At 43.3% G+C, this 18,597-nt stretch overlaps 1 protein-coding gene across 1 annotated transcript; it reads left to right on the top strand.

Moving 5' to 3' along the window:
• Positions 1 to 1,047: 1,047 nt before the first annotated feature.
• Positions 1,048 to 17,604, top strand: LOC311135150 (26S proteasome regulatory subunit 8-like). Its single transcript, XM_084169048.1, has 12 exons — positions 1,048 to 1,094; positions 1,787 to 1,858; positions 1,978 to 2,047; positions 2,156 to 2,253; positions 2,382 to 2,438; positions 2,765 to 2,995; positions 3,409 to 3,535; positions 5,282 to 5,472; positions 12,045 to 12,143; positions 12,927 to 13,037; positions 15,473 to 15,559; positions 17,113 to 17,604. Exons 1-12 carry the CDS (start codon positions 1,068 to 1,070, stop codon positions 17,164 to 17,166), a joined length of 1,224 nt encoding a protein of 407 aa, XP_084025174.1. The 5' UTR covers positions 1,048 to 1,067; the 3' UTR covers positions 17,167 to 17,604.
• The last annotated feature ends 993 nt before the right edge of the window (positions 17,605 to 18,597 follow it).

Genomic DNA, 18,597 nt, shown 5'->3' with positions numbered 1-18,597 from the left:
ATTTATCATATACATTGAGTGCACAAAACATTAGGAACACCTTCCTAAAATTAAGTTGCACACCCTTTTGCCCTCAGAACTCAATTTGTCAGGGCATGGACTCTACAAGGTGTCAAAAGCATTCCACAGGGATGCTGGCCCATGTTGACTCCAATGCTTCCCACAGTTGTTTCAAGTTGGCTGGGTGTCCTTTGGGTGGTGGACCATTCTTGATACACACGGGAAACTGTTGAGTGTGAAAAACCCAGCAGAGTTGCAGTTCTTCACACACTCAAACCGGTGCGCCTGGCACCTACTACCATACCCCGTTCAGTGGCACTTAAATCTTTTCACCCTCTGAATGGCACACATACACAATTCATGTCTCAAGGCTTAAAAATCCATCTTTAACCTGTCTCCTCCCCTTCATCTTCACTGATTTAAGTAGATTTAACAGGTGACATCAATAAGGGATCATAGCTTTCACCTGGATTCACCGGGTCAGTCTGTCATGGAAAGAGCCGGTGTTCCTAATGTTTTGTACACTCTGTGTATATTGCACACTTATTGCACAGTATTGATATAGCTAATATGGTACATCAGGCCCACTCATAGGACCATGCAAATTGATTTTACATTCTTCAACAAATTTGACTGGCACAGCTTTTCGAAATAGATATGGTATTTGCAACAAGGACAAGTATTATTACCCATGGGGCGGCGCACAATTGGCCCAGCGTCGTCCAGGGTAGGGGAGGGAATGGCTGGCAGGGATGTACCTCAGTTGGTAGAGCATGGCGTTTGCAACGCCAGGGTTGTGGGTTCGATTCCCACAGGGGGCCAGTATGAAAAATAAAAAAAATAATGTATGCACTCACTAACTGTAAGTCGCTCTGGATAAGAGCGTCTGCTAAATGACTAAAATGTAAATGTAATTACCTTTCATTTCAAGTTTAGTGTTTGACTGTACTATACCTCCAGTACAGCAGGCGGCAGTAGGCTCCAATTTTAATTGTAGAACATTTACTGAAGAAGAGATTCGTATTTCGGAAGTACGCTTTTGTCCAACGGAAGTTTGGAATTTCAAGATGGCGCTGGACGGAATGGACCATCATGTAAGTGATTTTTTGGTCTTTATTATGAATTCTTCACACTTAGGGGAATATTGTAGGTACGGCATTGAATAGAGACACTTAACAATGTGTTCTGTAAAGTTGGTAGATGTCAGAAGTTGATAGAACCGTTTTGAAGAGACCAAAACGATTGTCAAAATAGAGAATCCTGACGGTTTGCTGTCTCATTGTAAACTAGCTAGCTAGTTAGCTACTTTTAGCAAGCTAGATAGCTCGCTTTTAGTTTTCTAGCTAACGTTAACTCATCTAATTGATCATTGTTTCAGTGACATTCCTTATATTTGTGACTATAAATAACTCAGTAGAAGTTAGGTAAAATTGACAAAATTATTGCTAGTTAGCTAGCTAGCACCCTAACGCGTTAGCTTCTTTAGGAAATATACATTTAAAGACTACGTTTTGTAGCTAGCTGACGTTAGCTAAAGAGCTGCCAGAATGACACTTGTCAGTTAACTGTAGTTATTATATTGCTGGCTATATTTCCAAGAGGAGTATTTAGACAATTCTAGGTTAGTTTAGCTAGATAATTAGGCCTGTACAGCTAGCTACAAGGCCTTAGTCACCTTAATGTTAGATAATTAGCCAGCAAGTTAACTTTAGCTAGCTACATTGTTTACTTGACAACTTTACAACAAAGATCTCACTGTTATTGAATGTCTGTCTGTGTTTTGCAGATGGAGATGGAGGACAGTAAATGTGGTTCTGGTCTCCGGCAATACTACCTGTCTAAAATAGAAGAATTACAGGTAAGCAAACACAAGTTTTCATTTAATTGACTGTTAGCTACATGTTGTCTATTGACACCATAGTGACACTGCTAATATCCTTTGTGAAGCTAAGAAATAAATGGTCTCTCTGCCTCCAGTTGACAGTGAATGACAAGAGTCAGAATCTCAGACGTCTACAGGCTCAGAGGAATGAACTCAATGCAAAAGGTAGGAATGATTGTTAGCTATCCAGCACTTTCAAACAAAATGGCACTCAGAAACATGCACTTTATGAATTGGTAGTTATTGTTAAAAATCAATTTGCTTTGTCCCCAGTGCGTCTCCTTCGTGAGGAGCTGCAGTTGCTACAGGAGCAAGGTTCCTATGTTGGAGAGGTGGTGAGGGCCATGGACAAAAAGAAAGTGCTGGTCAAGGTGTGTATAGTAGCCTTGTTTTGCTGAAATATAGGCCTAACCCAAACACAAACTTTTACGGTGGTATACTGTAGCTGCAGCTAGATGACACTGACAGTCTACTACTGTAACTACTTCATTGTTTCCAGGTTCATCCAGAGGGGAAATTTGTGGTGGATGTGGATAAGAACATTGACATCAATGATGTAAGTATGGACACGTTGTTGATATTTGACCCCAATGTGGTGTGAACTTAATGTTTAAATGTACAAAGGTACATGTATCTGTGTACATAAAGATTATTAACACATAACCATAATTGAACTATAATATTTATTTTGTTTTTGTCTAGTTGGTTTGGGTGTTAAGGGAACAAAATTCAGTTGGAAAACAAATATCCCCATCCAATTCAGGTGGCTGCACAGAAGGAAAAAAACATGAAAACACAATGAAATTAAGAATAAATGCAACAAACTTCCTCATTATTCAGGACTGTATCACACTGATTAACCCCGCTGCCCATTCCCACCAGGTGACTCCAAATTGCCGTGTGGCGCTGCGCAACGACAGCTACACCCTGCACAAGATTCTGCCCAACAAGGTAGACCCGCTGGTCTCCCTCATGATGGTGGAGAAGGTACCCGACTCCACCTATGAGATGATTGGCGGCCTGGACAAGCAGATCAAGGAGATCAAGGAAGTGATCGAGCTGCCAGTCAAGCACCCAGAGCTCTTCGAGGCCCTCGGCATTGCGCAGCCCAAGGTGGGTGGCCCAAAAGGGAAAGCCCCTTATTGGGTTCTTGGTTAATTCACAGGTCATATCAACTGTATATGTTACCCAGTACCCACTATGAGCTTATAAGGTAAACTCAATTACTTTTTGCATTAGAGTTGACCTTATAAGCTTATAGAGTAGGCAACATATACTGTCTTAAAGGTATACAACACTCCCAAAATCAAACTTGTCAGACTTTTTCATACCTTGTTGGGAGTGTCCTAAGTTATTTTTCTGTCAATGCTCCACAGCATTTATCACATATAAACCTCAGCAGTCTTGATTCCCAGAAGGAACAGAAAAAAGTGACACCAGTTAATTCTAGCACAATAAAATACATCATGACATTTGAGATGCACCTTGGGATGTCTAACCTCCATTGTTGTGTGTCTCGCCACCAGGGCGTGCTGCTGTACGGCCCCCCGGGCACAGGGAAGACCCTGCTGGCCAGAGCTGTGGCCCACCACACCGACTGCACCTTTATCAGGGTGTCTGGCTCAGAGCTAGTGCAGAAGTTCATTGGAGAGGGTGAGTCATCAATTGTCATTCGGTCAGCCATTTCGGTTACCATTCATTTACATTTACGTCATTTAGCAGACGCTCTTATCCAGAGCGACTTACAAATAGGTGCATTCACCTTATAGCCAGTGGGATAACCACTTTACAATGGTGTTTTTTTTATTATTATTTTTTTGGGGGGGGGGTTGGGGTAAGGGGGGGTAGAAGGATTACTTTATCCTATCCCAGGTATTCCTTAAAGAGGTGGGGTTTTCAAATGTCTCCGGAAGGTGGTGAGTGACTCTGCTGTCCTGGCGTCGTGAGGGAGCTTGTTCCACCATTGGGGTGCCAGAGCAGCGAACAGTTTTGACTGGGCTGAGCGGGAACTATGCTTCCGCAGAGGTAGGGGAGCCAGCAGGCCAGAGGTGGATGAACGCAATGCCCTCGTTTGGGTGTAGGGACTGATCAGAGCCTGAAGGTACGGAGGTGCCGTTCCCCTCACAGCTCCGTAGGCAAGCACCATGGTCTTGTAGCAGATGCGATCTTCAACTGGAAGCCAGTGGAGTGTGCGGAGGAGCGGGGTGACGTGAGAGAACTTGGGAAGGTTGAACACCAGACGGGCTGCGGCATTCTGGATGAGTTGTAGGGGTTTAATGGCACAGGCAGGGAGCCCAGCCAACAGCGAGTTGCAGTAATCCAGACGGGAGATGACAAGTGCCTGGATTAGGACCTGTGCCGCTTCCTGTGTAAGGCAGGGTCGTACTCTCCGAATGTTGTAGAGCATGAACCTACAGGATCGGGTCACCGCCTTGATGTTAGCAGAGAACGACAGGGTGTTGTCCAGGGTCACGCCAAGGCTCTTCGCACTCTGGGAGGAGGACACAACGGAGTTGTCAACCGTGATGGCGAGATCATGGAACAGGCAGTCCTTCCCCGGGTGGAAGAGCAGCTCCGTCTTGCCAAGGTTCAGCTTGAGGTGGTGATCCGTCATCCATACTGATATGTCTGCCAGAGATGCGATTCGCCACCTGGTTATCAGAAGGGGGAAAGGAGAAGATTAGTTGTGTGTCGTCAGCGTAGCAATAATAGGAGAGGCCATGTGAGGATATGACAGAGCCAAGTGACTTGGTGTATAGCGAGAATAGGAGAGGGCCTAGAACTGAGCCCTGGGGGACACCAGTGGTGAGAGTACGTGGTGCGGAGACAGCTTCTCGCCATGCCACTTGGTAGGAGCGACCGGTCAGGTAGGACGCAATCCAAGAGTGAGCCGCGCCGGAGATGCCCAGCTCGGAGAGGGTGGAGAGGAGGATCTGATGGTTCACAGTATCAAAGGCAGCAGACAGGTCTAGAAGGACAAGAGCAGAGGAGAGAGAGTTAGCTTTAGCAGTGCGGAGAGCCTCCGTGACACAGAGAAGAGCAGTCTCAGTTGAATGACCAGTCTTGAAACCTGACTGGTTTGGATCAAGAAGGTCATTCTGAGAGAGATAGCAAGAGAGTTGGCTAAAGATTCGACAGGGTTCCCAAGCGTCTAGTAATTCCGTAATGTCAGGGGATTTCCTGAATCAGGGAGATATTTTGCTGCTTCCGTTCTCCAAATAGCTGCTGTTTAGCCAGCTCCAGCACGTTTTAAGTGCATTTCAGTCCATTTTCATGTAGCACTTAGTGATAGTAGGCTAAATGTCTCGCACCATGTGATTTGTAAAACAGAAGCTGTTATTAGTATTTCGCTAAAATCACACTGCTGGCTGTAACCCTGCTCTGTCTTCCCCATCCCAGGTGCCCGCATGGTGCGTGAGCTGTTCGTCATGGCCCGTGAGCACGCGCCCTCCATCATCTTCATGGACGAGATTGACTCGATCGGCTCGTCACGTCTGGAGGGGGGCAGCGGGGGCGACAGCGAGGTGCAGAGGACCATGCTGGAGCTGCTGAACCAGCTGGATGGCTTCGAGGCCACCAAGAACATCAAGGTGGGTGACACGTACGTACACACAGATACACCACTGTCTTCTTGATTATGCTTTATAATGTGGCCTACTCTACAATAACACTCACTCTATATAACACCACACACCCTCTGTTTGCACCCTTACTTACTTGTATGCTATCCCTCTGCTATAACACTCTTGACACCACTTCCTCAGTGGCTTTTCTCCGCTGATTGATTTCTGTCACTCTCCTGTCGGTACTCTCTGACAACACTTTCCTTCCATGCTCACCATCAATCACACTCTAGCTACTCTATTGTCCTCTATTCACTGTCCTCCCACCCACTCTAGCACTCTGCAACCTATCAATCTGTATTTGCATGTTCTCTGTGATGCTATATATTTTTTAAATTAAGATGATTATAACATTTACATTTTAGTCATTTAGCAGACGCTCTTATCCAGAGTGACATACAGTTAGTGAGTGCATACATTTTTTCATACTGGCCCCCCGTATAGTAGTTAGCAATAAATGCAGATAAAGAATATATTCAATATATTCGGCGTGTTGATCTCAGAATAGGGGGTCTGGCCAAAAGTGTATCAGCCAATGAGCTATATAAGAGAGGTGCAAAAAATCTTCTCCCTGTGTGATCACTAACGTTGCCTTCCTTGGCAGCTGTGTCATCACACACTCCACATAACAAACTTAGTTCCTGACTGGGTAATTTGCAATGCAACTCGAGATATGCAAGTGTTCGAAATAATGCTTCGGTTATAGTTGATCAGAAGCACATTATAGTTGCATGTATGTTTCAATATCGCAAATTATTACACACAAAGTTATTAATGTTAGCTAACTAGCTAGCTGATGTTAGCATCTGAGTTGGCAAGCTAACATTTCCACCCGCCAATGAATAATGGTGTATGTTTCTCATATCGAATTTGCGTCCTACAAATAGAAAATCAGAGTTCAGAGCGTGATGTCACATACTGTATGTTGTGGACATGTTATAGTCACGGTAGTACCACTATTACTTATTGCATGGCGCCCTCACCTAACATGGGCAGACTAAAACAAGTCTTATAATAATTATTATTAGTCTTCACTTAACATCCATTACCATTTTAAACATTTATATCACATGTAAATCTTAACATCAACACTGAAGCTGCTAGTCAATATACCCTAGGAAAGGGGAGAGAACACGTAACGTGACCTTTCAAAAGAGACAGGTCAGGGATGTCTAGTAACACCCCATCACTTGTCCTGTTGAGCAATTTCTTTTCATTTTGTATTTTTCCTGTTCAAATTAATACAACTTGAATCACCGAAACAGACAGGTAGTCAGAGACAGCTGCGTGTAGCATCATTGTCAGCCTGACTAAGACCTTCAGATAGTGCTGAGCGATTAACCAAAATGGTGGTTATTTTTAAACAACTAATGTCAGTTCAATTATTTTAATTCTGTTTCTTTTTTTTCTTTTTCTGTGAGCTCAATGCGCAGTTTCTCTAGAGATAAATCAGATCAGGCCCGAACTGTGCGATATACACTGAACAAAAATATAAACGCAACATGCAACAATTTCAAGGATTTTACTGAGTTACAGTTCACATAAGGAAATCAGTCAATTGAAATAAATTAATTAGGCCCTAATCTATGGATTTCACATGACTGGGAATACAGATATGCATCTGTTGGTCACAGATACCTTAAGGTAGGGGCATGGGTCAGAAAACCAGTCAGTAACTGGTGTGACCATCATTTGCCTCATGCAACACATCTCCTTCGCATAGAATTGATCAGGCAGTTGATTTTGGCCTGTAGAATGTTGTCCCACTCCTTTTCAATGGCTGTGCGAAGTTGCTGGTTATTGGCGGGAACTGGAACACGCTGTTGTACACGTTGATCCAGAGCATCCAAAACATGCTCAATGGGTGACATGTCTGCTGAGTATGCAGGCCATGGAAAAACGGGGACATTTCAGCTTCCAGGAATTGTGTACAGACATGGGGCTATGCATTATCATACTGAAACATGAGGTGATGGCGGTGGATGAATGGCACGACAATTGGCCTCAGGGTCTCGTCACGGTATCTCTGTGCATTCAAATTGCCATCGATAAAATGCAATTGTGTTCATTCTCTGTAGCTTATGCCTGCCCATACCATAACCCCACCGCCACCATGGGGCACTCTGTTCACAACGTTGACATCAGCAAACCGCTCACCCACACAACGCCATACACGCTGTCTGCCATCTGCCCGGTACAGTTGAAACCGGGATTCATCCGTGAAGAGCACACTTCTCCAGCGTGCCAGTGGCCATTGAAGGTGAGCATTTGCCCACTGAAGTCAGATACGACGCCGAACTGCAGTCAGGTCAAGATCCTGGTGAGGACGACGAGCACGCAGATGAGCTTCCCTGAGACGGTTTCTGACAGTTTGTGCAGAAATTCTTCAGTTGTGCAAACCCACAATTTCATCAACTGTCCGGGTGGCTGGTCTCAGACGATCCCGCAGGTGAAAAAGCCGGATGTGGAGGTCCTGGGCTGGCGTGTTTACACGTGGTCTGTGGCTGTGAATCTCTAATATGACGTTGGAGGTGGCTTATGGTAGAGAAATAAACATTAAATGATCTGGCAACAGCTCTGGTGGACATTCCTGCAATCAGCATGCCAATTGTTGTGTATTTGGTTTGCTAATTTAGTAACTAGTTCGCTATCCAGCTAAGTGGTTAGCGGCTTCCGAAATCAATAATTTGTTTGGTAACAGCAGAGAATCTCCTCCTGGATCAAGAGCCTTGTTTTGCTAATATTAGTTTTGTGCGTGCAGCAAACTGTGAACAGCATTTTTTATTTACTTTTATACTTGTATAGTTTAGGTCAGAAGCTGTACAAAATGTTAGCAATGCGCTTGTTTGCATTTAGTTGGTATTCTCTATGAGGATTCCTTAGTACCTGTTAGCATTTTGTTAGTATTCTGGTAAGTGACGTGTTTTGAACTTTGAGTATTAGTGCTTTTTAAATAAATACCTGCGGTCAACTTGTGCACTAGGTAATAGATATAGCAGATTGCGTTTATCATTTCGCCCGTTTAGATAATCTTTCATTATGGAGCTTACCGGTACTATATCATTTCTCAAAACAGCTGTTTGAGCCAGCCACGTATGTTTGTTAACAAAGAAGCACAACAAGCAAAGTGGGAGCTTCGTGAGGTGAGTCATCTCGGCAGCGCAACTTAATTGAGGTTATCAAGTTACACTTGTATGAAATTCACTACTGTTTGCCAGCAATATATCTTATAAATATTAAGTTAACTTCTAAGATGTGCCAAATCAATTCTCTCCAGCTGGGTTTTGCTAATGTTAGCTAAGTGGCTAACGTTAGCTTGCAAGATGAAGCATCTTGGTAACAGCAGCAGAGACAATCCCCTCCTGGATTAAGTTATTTGTTTTTGTGGTTGCTGCAAACTGCGTTTTGAGATACTTGCATAACTTTATGAGCTGGGTTGTCTGTCCTAGTAGTAAATGTTTGCATGCGCTCGTTAGCATTTACCTAGCATCTGCTATGAGAATTCCTTAGTACACTGTGTGTGGACACCCCTTCAAATTAGTGGATTCGGCTATTTCAGCCACACCCATTGCTGACAGGTGTATAAAATCGAGCGCACTGCCATGCAATCTCCATAGACAAACACTGGCAGTAGAATGGCCTTACTGAAGAGCTCAGTGACTTTCAACGTTGCACCGTCATAGGATGCCACCTTTCCAACTAGTCAGTTCATAAATGTCTGCCTTGCTAGACCTGCCCCGGGCAACTGTAAGTGCTGTTATTGTGATGTGGAAACGTCTAGGAGCAACAACCAGGGCTCAGCCGTGAAGTGGTAGGCCACAAAAGCTCACAGAACGGGACCACCGAGTGCTGAAGCGCGCAGTGTGTAATAATGGTCTATCCTCTGTGGCAACACTCACTACCGAGTTCCAAACTGCCTCTGGAAGCAACGTCAGCACAAGAACTGTTTGTCGGGAGCTTCATGAAGTGGGTTTCCATGGCCGAGCAGCCGCTTACATGCCTAAAGCTCGCCGCCATTGGACTCTGGAGCAGTGGAAACACGTTCTCTGGAGTGAAGAATCACGTTTCACCATCTGGCAGTTCAACGGACAAATCTGGATTTGACGGATGCGAGAAGAACACTACCTGCCCGACTGCATAGTGCCAACTGTATAGTTTGGTGAAGGAGAAATAATTGTCTGGGGCTGTTTTTCATGGTTTGGGCTAGGCCCCTTAGTTCCAGTGAAGGGAAATCTTAACAATACAGCATTTAATGACATTCTAGACGATTCTGTGCTTCCAACTTTGTGGCAACAGTTTGGGGAAGGCCCTTTCCTGTTTCAGCATGACAATGCCCCCGTGCACAAAGCGAGGTCCATACAGAAATGGTTTGTCAAGATCGGTGTGGAAGAACTTCACTGGCCTGCACAGAGCCCTGACCTCAACCCCATCGAACACCTTTGGGATGAATTGGAACGCCGACTGCGAAACAGGACTAATCGGCCAACCTCAGTGCCCGACCTCACTAATGCTCTTGTGGGTGAATGGAAGCAAGTCCCTGCAGCAATGTTCCAACATCTAGTGGAAAGCCTTTCCAGAAGAGTGGAGGCTGTTATAGCAGCAAAGGGGGACATTGCTGGACATCCTTCTTAAATGGAAGAGGTTTGGAACCACCAAGACACTTCCTAGAGCTGGCCACACAGCCAAACTGCGCAATCGGGGGAGAAGGGCCTTGGTCAGGGAGGTGACCAAGAACCTGATGGTCACTGACAGAGCTGTAGAGTTCCTCTGTGGAGATGGGAGAACCTTCCAGAAGGACAACCATCTCTGCAGCACTCCACCAATTAGACCTTTATGGTATAGTGGCCAGACGGAAGCTACTCCTCGGTAAAAGGCACATGACCGCCCGCTTGGAGTTTGCCAAAAGGCAAATGAAGGTCTGATGAAACCAAGATTGAACTCTTTGGCCTGAATGCCAAGCATCACGTCTGGAGGAAACCTGGCACCATCCCTACGGTGAAGCATGATGGTGGCAGCTTCATGCTGGGGGGATGTTTTTCAGCAGCAGGGATTGGGAGACTAGTCAGGATCGAGGCAAAGATGAATGGAGTAAAGTACAGAGAGATCCTTGATGGAAACCTGCTCCAGAGCGCTCGGTTCAGCTTCCAACAGGACAAACGACCCTAAGCACACAGCCAAGACAACGCAGGAGTGGCTTCGGGACAAGTCTCTGAATGCCAGAGCCCGGCTTGAACCCGATCTACCATCTCTGGAGAAACCTGAAAATAGCTGTGCACCAACACTTCCCATCCAAGCTGACAGAGCTTGAGATGATCTGCAGAGAAGAATGGGAGAAACTCCCCAAATACAGGTGTGCCAAGCTTGTAGCGTCATACCCAAGAAGACTCGAGGCTGTAATCGCTGCCAAAGGTGCTTCAACAAAGTAAAGGGTCTGAATATTTACGTAAATGTGATATTTCCATTTTTTATAAATTAGCAAAAATGTCTTAAGTATTGTGTGTAGATTGATGAGGGGGAAAAAACTATTTTAATTTTATTTAATCAATTTTAGAATAAGGCTGTAACCCAATAAAAGGTGGAAAAAGTCAAGGGGTCTGAATACGAAGGCACTGTAGTATTCAATGTGTCAAAGCAATTATTTAAATATACCTTTTAAAATGTTGTGGATGAGTTCTAGAAACTGCAATAATGTGGGCCTGGAATTCGAGAAAGTAATGAATAGTTTAATTATTATGTCATAAGAGGCACTGAAGAACATAGGAGCCAAAGGTTTGATTTGGGGGTTTCAGTTTGAATGCCAGTTCTAGAGTAGATTCACTGTTGCAGGTGGTGTACAGGCCCATTGATAATGCACATTTTGACTCTTGGGTCAAATGGTTTAAGGGTTACATGTTTGGTGTAGGTCCATGATGTGATAAAATGTCAACATTCTCCTGGAATGGGCTACTGTTCATTGTATCACTTTCCTCTGATACAATACTCATCACATCTCATACTCCTCTCTATCTTTCTACTGCTTTGTATGATGCCCAAGTCCACATTGACTGCTAGCCAGTACATTGATAACTATGCTTTTCACTATGTACCTGGATTTCAAATGTTTCCATTTCCAGAGAAAACCTCTAAAAACAAAATGCACAGAAACTTGTGCAATTGTAAATGCAAGGCTACTCAAGACTATAGTATTCAAAGTCATTATGATTGAACTAACTAGCATATTTTTTTCTAGTTCTGTTAAATTTATAGAACAAATGTTCAGTCTGGAGTAGCAGGGAATCATTTATGTGGTCAGACATGTTAATTCCCTAAACCCTTTGTCCAATGTTCTTGCAATTTACAACCTACTTTTCTAACATGGCAATATATTTTCTCCCCTTTACGTGTAGTAGATGTATTGAATTTTTTGTTTGTTTTTGAAGGTGGTCACATAGGCTAACCCTAACAGGCTAACATATAGAAAAGTGCATACCAAAGAAGCCAATAGGGAGAAGGCTGAATAACACCAAAAGGACTAATACTGTGTGTTTGTGCTGTCTCAGGTCATCATGGCCACCAACCGTATTGACATCCTGGACTCTGCCCTGCTCCGGCCCGGCCGCATCGACAGGAAAATAGAGTTCCCCCCTCCCAATGAAGAGGTCAGTACTGTTCCAGCATGTTTTTTTTGCCCCTCAAATATTATGATAAAAAATATATATACATGAATAATATACAACTAGTCAAATCTGCCTTGGGCCGGGATTCTATCCGATCGTGCTTTGTCAGCTATGCACCTTATTCACAGTAAACGCTGCATATGTCGGCTCAATCAGAAATGACCTTTAAATGTCAAGAGTGCTATAACGCAGATTCTTCGCTGATCTGTAAAAAATTGATAGTTACATATCGGGATATACATTTTTACGATATCTTATCGTTTTGAAAATATTCCAATATTATTTTTACGCTTGTTGGCTGTAGCTGCACCAAAACTCCAGTATTTTTTCTTCATGGTTCTCCATCTTTTTTTAAATTGAGAGCCAATTTGTTTTCAGCTATTTGATTTCCATGACTGATCAAAACTCGTTTCCTCATGGCTCTCTTGTATCTCTGTAGCAGACATATGGTGAGCAATATGTTTGGTACATTGAGTCGCAATAAAATCTGTATATAATCGCAATACATAACATATCTTCACCTAAGTATTGTGATAATATCTTATTGTGAGATCCCTGGCATTTCCCAGCTCTATTAGAATTTCATCTGGAATAAAAAGTGCTGTATTATGGTACCATTGTTTAAAAATTTTTTTAAATAAAGGATTAATATAATTGAATCTAGTCCAGCATCCTCATGCTCTGAAATGTGTGTATTTGCGTTGACACAGCTTGCTACTACAGTGTCTTAATTCTTGCTCCGTCCCATTTATTTCTGCTCCTCAGGCCCGTTTGGACATCCTGAAGATCCACTCGAGGAAGATGAACCTGACGCGTGGTATTAACCTGAGGAAGATAGCAGAGCTGATGCCAGGAGCTTCCGGGGCTGAGGTTAAGGTGAGAGACTGAGACACACTGTTTGGAATGGGGCCAACCATATGAAGGCTACCACAGGGCTGAGACAGTTTGGAACGGGGTTCAGTGTATGAGGGCTGGTAGGGAAGTCTGTTAGCCCCTACCCCTTAGGCCAGTGGTTCTCACTTTTTGACCCGCTACCCCCAAAAAGGAGTGGTTCAAAGCTCGAGACACCCCGCACACACGTACACAATCCCTGCGCCAATGAAGCCTGTCATTACAGCCATAAACGGTGATGCATTTTCAAAATGCAGGACACAGAAATAAACTGCATTTTACACCTGCATTTTGAGCTCAAGGCCATTCATGTTACAGTGCATTCGGAAAGTATTCAGACCCCTTTACGTTTCACCCTTATTCTAAAATGGATTAACCTCTAAGGGATCGGTGTCCCGTATACGGGACGGTTGCGCTAATGTGATTAGCATTAAGTAACAGCAAACTTTCCAGGACATAGACATGTCTGATATGGGCAGAAAGCTTAAATTCTTGTTAATCTAACTGCACTGTCCGATTTACAGTAGCTATTACAGTGAAAAAAGACCATGCTATTGTTTGAGGAGAGTGCACAACAACAAAAAGCTTATCACAGCAACTGGTTTGATACATTCACCTCTGAAGGTAAATAATGTACTTACATTCAGTAATCTTGCTCTGATTTGTCATCCTAAGGGTCTCAGAGATCAAATGTAGCATAGTTTTGTTTGATAAAATCCATTTTTATATTCAAATGTAGGTACTGGGATCTACAGTTTGAACCCCTGCTGTCTCTGGCTCCACACCCACCCCGCCCGGCCATCTAGATGTGTGAAAGTTAGTGTATAAGCTAATGAGAATAATATAATAATATGCCATTTAGCAGATGCTTTTATCCAAAGCGATTTACAGTCATGTGCGCATACATTTTTACGTATGGGTGGTCCCGGGGATGATCCATCATGTATGACATTCCTGGGAGTGTGTAAACTTACATTTAGTATTACCATATCATTTTTGTATGTTCTCTATAGTTATGTACTTAAATGTGTCAATTGACTAATTCGGCACATTTGGGCAGACTTGATACAAAATAGTCCAGTATTGCAATGCTTCACTGGATCAATCTGAAACTTTGCACACACACAATTGCGCCTAAACTGCAATATTATATTGTGGCCTTTCTCTTGCGTTTCAAAGATGATGGAACAAAACATTTTTTATATTATATTTTACTAGATGTGTTATATTCTCCTACATTAATTTCACATTTCCACAAACTTCAAAGTCTTTCCTTTCAAATGGTATCAAGAATATGCATATCCTTGCTTCAGGTCCTGAGCTACAGGCAGTTAGATTTGGGTATGTCATTTTAGGCGAAAATTTGAAAAAAAAGGGTCCGATCCTTGAGGTTAAAGTACCTCATAATAACAAAGCGAAAACAGGTTTTTAGAAATGTTTGCACATTTTATTAAAATTAATAAACATACCTTATTTACATAAGTATTCAGACCATTTGCAATGATAGTCTAAATTGAGCTCAGGTCCATCCTGTTTCTATTGAACATCCCTGATGTTTCTACAACTTGATTGGAGTCCACTTGTGGTAAATTCAATTGATTGGACATGATTTGGAAAGGCAAACCCCTGTCTATATAAGGTCCCACAGTTGACAGTGCATGTCAGAGCAACAACCAAGCCATGAGGTCGAAGGAATTGTCTGGAGAGCTATGAAACAGGATTGTGTCGAGGCACAGATCTGGGGAAGGGTACCAAAAAATGTCTGCAGCATTGAAGGTCCCCAAGAACACAGTGGCCTCCGTCATTCTTAAATGGAAGAGGTTTGGTACCACCAAGACTCTTCCTAGAGCTCACCTGAAGCACAGATTAAATGTTTTTGAGACTAGAATTTGGTGCAACACCATAGGCCTATGTTAGTAACCAGATCGAATTGGCAAAAGGCATATCAAATACAAATGGAGTAGCCTATTATAATGTGTATGAATTCATTCAGTTTCACACTCGCCACCACTCAAAACCTTCTCCCGGTCCCCCGGGGAGTCGGGACCCCCAGTTTGAGATCCAATGCCTTAGCAGTTGTGTTGATCTGTTTTTCACCATTTTACATTTTGTTTAGTTCAATGTAGTGGACACATGTCCCACAGGGTTTTACATTTACAGGGTATGACTGTAGAATATCATGAGAGAATACCCACTGACTTGATACTCCCCAAGTTATAGAATGGGGCCCACTACATTAGGGCTAGCATATGCACAAGGGCAGAACATGTAAAACTAGCCTAGGAATTAGTGACCCTCTTCCTGGAGTGCCTTAGTGCTCGACCACTGTGGGTCTTAATGACTTTGTCACTGTGGGTCATTGCCTTATTTCACCATGGTAACAACCTGTATGTGTGTTTCTGTTCCCTCTTGCATCTCAGGGTGTGTGCACAGAGTCAGGGATGTACGCCCTCAGGGAGAGGAGAGTGCACGTCAACCAGGAGGACTTTGAGATGGCTGTTGCCAAGGTTAGTCTTCTGTCCTGTTTATCTGTCTCACTTACTGTCCATCACTCTCCAAGAGACCTTTTGTCTCTGTTTTACCTTATTCCTCTTATCCCCACATGCCTAATATATCAATACTAACTTGTGTTGATCAGAGATTAGGTATACATTCTTTCTTATATCTGTACTGGTCTCAGATCTGTTTGTTGTCTTTCCAACTACTATGGTCATTGTCTTGCCAAAACAGTTTGACATGACAGCAACTATAGGAGTTGGCTATACACAGCTCAAACAGATTTGGGACCAGACAAACTTACCATCTGTATCTTGTCATTAAAATGGACAGTCAGACCCTTTTCCCCTGATTTTGTTGTTTCGTTTTGCTTGTCACTGATTTTAATATAAAATGAAATGGTATTTGTCACATGCTTCGTAAACAACAGGTGTGGATTAACAGTGCAATGCTTACTTATGGGCCCTTCCCAACAATGCAAAGAGAAAGAAAATAGAGAAATAATAGGAAAGTAAAATGCGTAATATAAGTAATAATAGATTCACTATGAGTAACGATAACTTGGCTATGTACAAGGGTTAATAGTACGGAGTCTATATGCAGGGGTACGAGGTAATTGAGGTAGCTACTTTTGTATATATTGTATGTGAATTCTGCTATTTCAGCCACACCTGTTGCTGACAGTTGTATAAGGTTGAGCACACAGCCATGCAATCTCCATAGACAAACATTGGCAGTAGAATGGCCTTACTGAAGAGCTCAGTGACTTTCAATGTGGCACTGTCATAGGATGCCACCTTTCCAACAAGTCAGTTTGTCAAATTTCTGCCCTGCTAGAGCTTCCCTGGTCAACTGTAAGTGCTGTTATTGTGAAATGTAAACGTCTAGGAGCAACAGCGAGGAACTTGAAGCTCTCGACCTGCCCCACTTCAGCCCTGTCGATGTGAATGGGGGCGTGCTCGGCCCTCCGTTTCCTGTAGTCAACGATCAGTTCCTTTTGTCTTGCCGACGTTGAGGGAGAGGTTGTTGTCCTGGCACCGCACTACCAGGTCTCTGACCTCCCTATAGGCTGTCTCATCGTTGTCAGTGATCAGGCCTACCACCATCGTGTTGTCGGCAAACTTAATTATTGTGTTTGAGTCGTGCGCGGCCACGCAGTCATGGGTGAACAGGGAGTACAGGAGGGGACTGAACACGCACCCCTGGGAAGCCCCCGTGGTGGATGTGTTGCCTACCCTCACCACCTGGGGGAGTCCCGTCAGGAAGTCCAGGATCCAGTTGCAGAGTGAGGTGGTCAGTCCTAGGGTCCTTAGCTTAGTGATGAGCTTGAAGGGTGTTATGGTGTTGAACACTGAGCTGTAATCAATGAACAGCATTCTCATGTAGTGTTGCTTTTGTCCAAGTAGGAAAGGGCAGTGTGGAGGGCAATAGGGATTGCGTCATCTGTGGATCTGTTGGGGCAGTATGCGAATTGGGGTGTGTCTGGGATGATGGTGTGAGAGTATGGCTCCTTATAAGGTCAATTATCACTGGCTAACGACCCCTATCCTTTGTGTCTTTCCAGGTGATGCAGAAGGACAGCGAGAAGAACATGTCCATCAAGAAACTCTGGAAGTAGACCTTTGGGATTTTTTTGACCCCAACGCAGATATTTACCCGCAAAGTCACATATGTATATTTTTCCTCTTTTGTTTAGGGTTGGTTTATAATTGTTACCTAAAGTTCATTCTAAAATAAATTGTCTCCCCACTGAGAAACAAGTCCCCCCTTTTCCCTTTTTTTCCCTCTGCTGTAGCCTGGTTCCAGATCTGTTTGTGCTGTATACCTAACATGACCATAGGGGGTTGGCTATACAGCACAAACTGATCTGGGACTAGGCTACCTCTCCTGAGTCTTGAATATAGTAAGTGTTTATTTTTCGGAAGTCAAGACCAGGGGGGTATACTACAAAACAGGATCAAGGAGTTGCCCAGGTAACTTTTGATAATCAACCAGTAGCGGTATGTGGGTAAATAACTGAGGAAGCCAAGCCAGTAAAAAAAGCCATATTACAACCTATGTTCTGATAATTGCGTTGTTTGCTCTATAACCTATTTGTTCATACGCCACCGTGATATACAATAAGACAAGTCACACTGGCTGTTTCATCATAAAACCAGAGAGCAACATCTGTCCGGTGTAGTCCACAAAGCAAATATTGCATTTAACAAACAGTTATATCACCTGTAATATGGTCAAGCAAGTTTTTTGTTTGATAGTTTACTAAATAAACAACTACTAATTTAGAAAAAACTTAGACATCAAAAACAATTTAGTCCAATCAATGTTGCTAAATATCATGTGGCTGTCCATGGTATGTGTGTAAGAAGAAAAAAAAAATGCCTCACCCTACTTGTAGACATCCTCTCATGTTGGCAAAACGGTCTATGGCTTTGTCATACAGTACACTTTTAGTTTTTGTTGTCATAGGTTACCAAACTAAAGTGCTTTCTAGTCTAATTTCCTGGCATGGGCAACAATGAACCAGCGAAGTTGGCTGGCTAGCTAGTTAATGTGAGCCTACTAAGCTACATCTAGGCTACATATTGAACTTCAATTGTCTCAGGCCAGTGGCACAACATATTAATTTATGGTTAGATCAGAAGCCTGTACAGATAATTAAGTCCAAAACCCCATCTCCATCCATGGCTTAGGAAAGGGACGATTTAGCAAGCTAGCTACTGCAGGACATCAACACAAGCAAACGAGAAACACGTTTTTCTGAAAATGTGTTTTGCTTAGGAAGTGATTTGATTGGTCTGAAGCCAAATCCAAACTGGCCTCCATTGGGGGGTGTTTTGCTGCACCAGGTCAGCTCAACGCTGATTGGCTAATTTATAAAAAAGATTATCAAGGGAGGCCCACATTTTTAGACGGGTATAGACGAGATCTTCCTGACCACCCCCGGAGGTATCAGATCAGGTATTTTGCCAATAAACATCAGAATTGGGCTGCCTGTATATACACAGCCATCCTGAGAACCCAATTCAGAGTATTTTCATATCCAAAT

Source organism: Coregonus lavaretus (assembly GCF_964263955.1).
Source record: "Coregonus lavaretus genome assembly, chromosome: 1".
In the NCBI taxonomy this organism is placed as follows: domain Eukaryota; kingdom Metazoa; phylum Chordata; class Actinopteri; order Salmoniformes; family Salmonidae; genus Coregonus; species Coregonus lavaretus.
The sequence above is the reverse complement of the archived record's forward strand: the minus strand, read 5'-3'. Positions and strand labels throughout refer to the sequence as shown.

What these genes read in the sequence shown, in the direction of transcription:
- LOC311135150 (XM_084169048.1), top strand. Translation starts at nt 1,068, where the DNA reads ATGGCGCTGGACGGAATGGACCATCAT. An exon ending in AGGCCACCAAGAACATCAAG is followed by an intron (nt 5,473 to 12,044) that starts GTGGGTGACACG and finishes GTGCTGTCTCAG; the next exon opens with GTCATCATGGCCACCAACCG. An exon ending in CTTCCGGGGCTGAGGTTAAG is followed by an intron (nt 13,038 to 15,472) that starts GTGAGAGACTGA and finishes CTTGCATCTCAG; the next exon opens with GGTGTGTGCACAGAGTCAGG.